Source organism: Engystomops pustulosus, chromosome 2 (assembly GCF_040894005.1).
Source record: "Engystomops pustulosus chromosome 2, aEngPut4.maternal, whole genome shotgun sequence".
Taxonomy (NCBI): Eukaryota; Metazoa; Chordata; class Amphibia; order Anura; family Leptodactylidae; genus Engystomops; species Engystomops pustulosus.
Genome location: NC_092412.1, coordinates 67,117,616 through 67,123,422, shown reverse-complemented (window position 1 = coordinate 67,123,422; position 5,807 = coordinate 67,117,616). Strand labels below are relative to the sequence as shown.

At 40.7% G+C, this 5,807-nt stretch overlaps 1 protein-coding gene across 1 annotated transcript; it reads right to left on the bottom strand.

Moving 5' to 3' along the window:
* Window positions 1-394: 394 nt before the first annotated feature.
* On the bottom strand, window positions 395-5,554 carry RHEBL1 (RHEB like 1). The gene is made up of 8 exons (XM_072135129.1): window positions 5,370-5,554; window positions 3,966-4,037; window positions 3,291-3,358; window positions 2,643-2,725; window positions 2,455-2,511; window positions 1,981-2,028; window positions 1,767-1,851; window positions 395-1,383 (listed from the first exon to the last, which is right to left on the bottom strand). Exons 1-8 carry the CDS (start codon window positions 5,419-5,421, stop codon window positions 1,294-1,296), a joined length of 555 nt encoding a protein of 184 aa, XP_071991230.1. The 5' UTR covers window positions 5,422-5,554; the 3' UTR covers window positions 395-1,293.
* Window positions 5,555-5,807: the final 253 nt, after the last annotated feature.

The window sequence follows — 5,807 nt, the reverse complement described above, 5'->3', positions numbered from 1 at the left end:
GTGTATGGCATCTCAGATGCAAGTTACTCCAGAATTCTGGTGTAGACCGAATGATATGTCTCCCTATTGCATTTCCAGGGTGATCAGGGGTAGAGCCTTTCAATTGCATTTAAAGAACAACCAAAAACAGCGTGTGTCAATGTGGCCTTATTTTAGAACTGCATTGCCAAGCTTGAATTCCATACCAAGAACTCAAAGCCAGAGACAGGCTGCAGCAATCATTTGTTGTGTACACAGTTCCCATCCACTCCCTGGCGAGTCCTGTATTTTGGTTGGATACAATCTTATGAAGAAGCCCAATAAGATGTTTCAACAACCCAAAAGGAAATATAGTTTATGCATCTCTATTCATTGCTAACTTTTATACCTCAAAAAGCAGCCATTAAAACATGTCTATGCAACAAAAAAAGAAAGTTTATTTTATTTGAGACAGGCACAACTCAAAAAAAAAAAAAATCCAAAAAAAACCCGAATGTGGCTGTGTCTACAATAATCACAGGTAAGAATTATAATCAATACAATACACACATTTTACCCTGCTTGGGTTGGTCTCAGAGACCATACAATCATTGGTTACAATCAAAAAGGCACACAGTAAGGTACAAAGTAGTCAAGTATTATCCAAGGCTGTTCACTTATACAGTGATAAATGAATGGGAGTTTCAGCACTTTGCCATCTGAAAGATCATATGACCCAGGGCTGAAAATGTAAACAATGTATTTCACCTTCCCTGTCCCCCTGTCATGAAGGGGTTAGAGAGAAACTGCAGCATACCAGGGCAAATACAGCAAGCAAATGTTACTATTTAAAGGGATATTCTCCCCTCCCCATTCTACACTTAATGGCAAAACCACAGTTCTTATTCTAGAAGGGGGGACCAAGTACTGAACTAGTGTTCAGTTTTGCTTACCAGATTCCCAAAGATCTTCTATATAAAACATAAATACATTTTGTAACAGATTATGTAGTTCATATACAAAAAGACAGAAGAGAAACAAAGAAATGCAGCGACAGCAGTGCTGCAAGTATGTGCAAACTGACTAACATGTTCATAGACACCATATTAAAACAAAAATCTAATAAATTTGTCATCTGCACTTGTTCAGGACAGAATCCTTAACCCGAGCAGCATGTAACATGTGAAAAACATCTTAACATCTAAAATACAGGAAAGAAAAAAAAACAAAAAATGAATTCTATAGCAGCCCTCCATCACCAAGAGAAAAGTAGTCAATCAGTATATGGCTCTTCTCATAGCTGCTCATGTCCTGGAGAGGCTGAATGGCAATAGTTCACATAAGGAAGCATCTCTTTTCATCACCAAAGGTTCTTTCAACACGGTCAATTTCCTCAATGATTTTGGTGAAGATCTGTTTGCTTTTCTGTAATAAATAGACAGTAAGTTAAACTGATCTTTGATTATACCAAAAGTTTCATTCTACATGAACTTGCAAGCTTTAGAACTGCCATTACTTCTGCATCTCCAGCCTTGGGAACCTTCATGCAACCCAAGAGTGGCCCCAAAAGAATATGTAGACACCATTCTAAATGCATCCACTTTTGGCTTTGCCTTAAAAATGTGGAAGTTGTAGTGGCGAGAAGACTTGAGCACATCATTGAAAGCCACTAACAGCCTATGGCAGGATGACCCATAGTAAAGGCCTCCAAGTATAGCCAGGCTGTGTAATTTAGCAGCCCATGTGTTGGTGTAGGAATGAAGTGATCCTTAAACTTACTCCCCAAGTGGTATGATTGAGATATTTACCTCTGGGTCTTTGGCAGAAACCTCCATAAAAGCTGCTCCCCAAGAATCAGCCAGCTTTTTCCCCTCTTCAGCTTTCACTTCACGGCTATAAAAAAAAAAAAAAATAAATAAATAATAATAATAATTTAATGTACAAGAAATTTCATGAATTTGTTTTTAATTAGTGGCAAGAAAGGGGAAGGAAAATGGCGGTTCAAAAGAAATGTATACATACCAATTGGCTGGTAAGTCAGTCTTGTTCCCCACTAGTACAATTGGCATTCTGAAACAAATTAAAACAAATTACTGCAAGTAAACACATTGTAAAAATTATATATATCCCTCTCACATCCCCCTCGGAGCTGTACAGAGCATAATACAACACCCAAGTGTTGTTAATGAGTGCGGTTCCTAAGGGAACTCTGTAGCACCCTAGCAGTAGTAGAATGGTGGAGCTCAGGCAAGGTGGTTTCATTTCTAAGACTCCAAACTCCAATATTAGTTGGCCCCATGTTATGGCTAGATCTGATCTTTTATTGTATAGAGATACAATTCACATAACCCAGTAAATCTAGGACTACTGCACAGCCAAATTTATTCTACAGATGGAGAGAGGGAGAAATCTGAAATTAAGCCACTTCCAGCCATGTACTACCTGTTTGTTTCTGTGCAACTCAAAAAAAATAAAAAAAAATAAAAAAACACTTACAGGCATTTTCCTCTTTTGTCAACAAGGGTTCTGTGCAGTCCAGTTGCAATTTGGAAGCTGTAAAACAAAGTTATTAGCATTGCAAAAAACAAAAAAACATGTACTACACTAAAACAATCACTAGGGGGAGCACTATCATTACACATTTATAATCGTGCGTTTACTTTCCCAAGGGAAAATAATCTCACCTTCTTGCACAAGCAACAGAGTAAACTACAATGTATCCATGAATGCCGAAAATAAAGGACTGAGGGATGAGGGAATATTCATCCTAGGAAAAAGCAAATAACACAATAAGTAAAACCATTTAAAAAAAGTTTGGACAATTTAAAGGGGTATTCCCTTTTCAGCAAAGTAATGGTATACTTTTTCATTTTTCAATATACTTGTTATTGATTCCAGGGAAATATGGAAACCCATTTTCCCAGAGTGGGACATTTAAAATAATGCTTCCTTTTGCCACCTTAACACCAAGCATGACTTACAAGAATCAAACCTGGATCAATTCCTGACGGTTTTCTGGATCTGTTTGCAGTCCTCCGATAGAAAGCATCCTCGTATTTCCAATGTAACAGAATCTGCCCATGGTCACACAGGTGCATGGCTTGTTAATACCAGAGTGTGCAGAGGCGTTTTATATAACGAACTGTGCACCTGTGTGACTATGGACAGATTTCTGTCCACTGGAAATGAACAATGAAGCTTTCTATAGAATGACAGCAAGCGAGATCTGGAAACCTGAGGGAACGATACAGAGGATATTGGAAATTTGTACAACATTTGCCGAAATGGGAATACCTCTAAGGATCAGCAAAGCTGTGGTAAAGTCAACTTACTTGTCCAGCCGTGTCCACAACATCCAATTCAAACTCATCATTGCCCAAGACAAAGGTTTTACTCCAGCCTGTACAGAAAAATAGAGAACACAGCTTTAGAGAAGGGTGTGATCCCCTAATACTAATGCCATGGGGGGGGGGGGGGAGGTAGTTATATTGTCCAAGCTGTGTCATATTCACAGTCTGATAACCGAGATGAGCTTACTTTACACTTTTATAGTATAATAATCTAATCCAGTAAATGTCCTGTAGTCTAAATTCAGGCCAATCCCACAAGCCATGTCCCCTTCCCAAAACAATTCAAAGTATGGGTTCAGCCTGAACATTGGTTTTGGATAACAACTTCAGCACCCAAACACTGCAAAATAGGCACAACAGAAGCTTGCGAACTATAAACAGTGACTGGCTGAGCTCTGCAGCTGTAATATACAGGTGATACACTACTCTGCAGAAGAGCCATGCCACCTTCAGGCTGGTAGGTTTGTGTGCCAAAATTGCACCCAAATAAAAGTTTTATGAATCATTAGCAGACGTAGTAACATCTGGATAGATAAAACGCCAAACTAGCAGCGTATCCTATCACAAAACTGGCACAAAGGTACTGCGACTAAATAAGTTGCCAGAACAAAATCAAGTGATGCTGACCCATTGTCACCCCCTTTTAAAGACACTTACTGTTTTCAATAGTGGGTTCATATTCTTTTGGGAAATCTCCATTGATAAACTGCAGCGCCAGAGAAGATTTACCTATTAATTATAGAATAGGGATTAATAAACTGCACAATTAAGCAACATATAGGTAGTGATATAGTATAGTGACAAGAGAACACGCTACAATAATCTACGCTCTTTATCCAATTTACCCAATCTGATTGGAATACACAAGTTGGATGTGTCCTACAGGCAAGCCTCCGGTGCCAGAATTACACAGTAGGAAATACAGCACCATTGTCCTAGTGGCCATCTGGGGAATTGCAGCTCAGTAACTAAGAGCATAGAAGCAGAGCTGGAGTTCCTGAAACCAGCCACTACAAGGAAAAATGGAGCTAAACTTTCAAAGTAATTGTCTGAATTTAATTCCAGTACTGCCTGGTCCAATATTGATGACCCACCCTAGAACCATTGATCAAAATGTTGCAGGTTATCCAATGTGCATTTTCTTAACAATGGTTCTTTCCAATAAGTGGCCATTATCTTTGAGTTGATTTTACACTACATGAAGGAAACAAAGTGCTGAAAAAGGGATGATCTACCTAAAATAATGGTAAGCGAGTATGATAACCTATATTTAATGGCCAAAAAGTCCCAACAATTTCTGTGTAAATGGAGGTAAGCAAGCAGGGGGCTGGTGTGGATCTCTGACCCATGTAAGTGGTCTCTCCCATGTGCTATAATTAGGCAGAGGTGTTGCGTAACAGGGCAGTTGATGGGGGATGGGGTGATTGTTAATGACGGGCAGGAGGTAGTGGGGGGGGGGGGACAAAAACAGTAGACTCAGCTACAGTAAATATATCAATATATCATTGCACCACCAAGCAGTAAAATATTCATATACCTCATTTATATATGTAATTGGGCAGCCAGTATGGGAAATAAAGTTACAGGGATATGACCCCCCCCCCCCCCATGTTTAGACTCCATGAATAGCCTGATCCTATATATTGTATAATGAGCCCATTCACACGTTCAACACCCAGCGGCTTCCAGAAGACGACCCCCTCCCCCTAACAGCCAATATACAAATAGCAAAAACCTCCCCCCACCAAAAGGGCAGCCAAGCATTATCCCATCCCCTACACAGGAGCACATCCCAAATAAATCCCAGGAAGTAGCCGACTGCAAAAATATAATACAGACGAGTTGGACCATTATCTACAGTGTGAATGAGAACCAATGATATGTGCTCGGCTTTTCAACGAAGCCAAGGGACCTGCACTGAAGTAATCAATATCTCCCACCCAGCACGCAAGGAGGATCGCAAACATAGTTCACACACCACAAGAAATCGCACCAATATCGTAGCAATAGACTCGTATATACTAAACTCATCAAGACCAGAAACCATGAACCCCAACTTACCAACTGAGGGGTATCCCAGCATGACGACTTTGCGGTGCTTGACTGGAGGCATGGCAAAAGGCAAAATACAAATCCGACTAAGACGCGAAATAGACAGAGCCGCTCACTGACCTCACGGTACGCGATTATAACCTTAGGACCGCGGTCTTCGGGTCAAATAGACGCGTCCTATCACTAGTCAACGCCCATTTTTCTGCGCTGACTTATCACGAAAATCCCAAAAAGTAGCCGCCTACGCTGATTGGTTGTACGATCCGCAGGTGGCCGAAGTGGGAGGAGATAAACGCTTATTCATTGTTTAGGATCGCGGCGAGTATAAACAGACAGAGCACGCTGATTGGACAGTGGTTTGTGGATGGGCGGGGATATTGGGGGAAGGATGGCAACAAATCCATGTGTTCCTACGAGACGGGGGGGGTGGGGGCAGAGGGTTTCCAT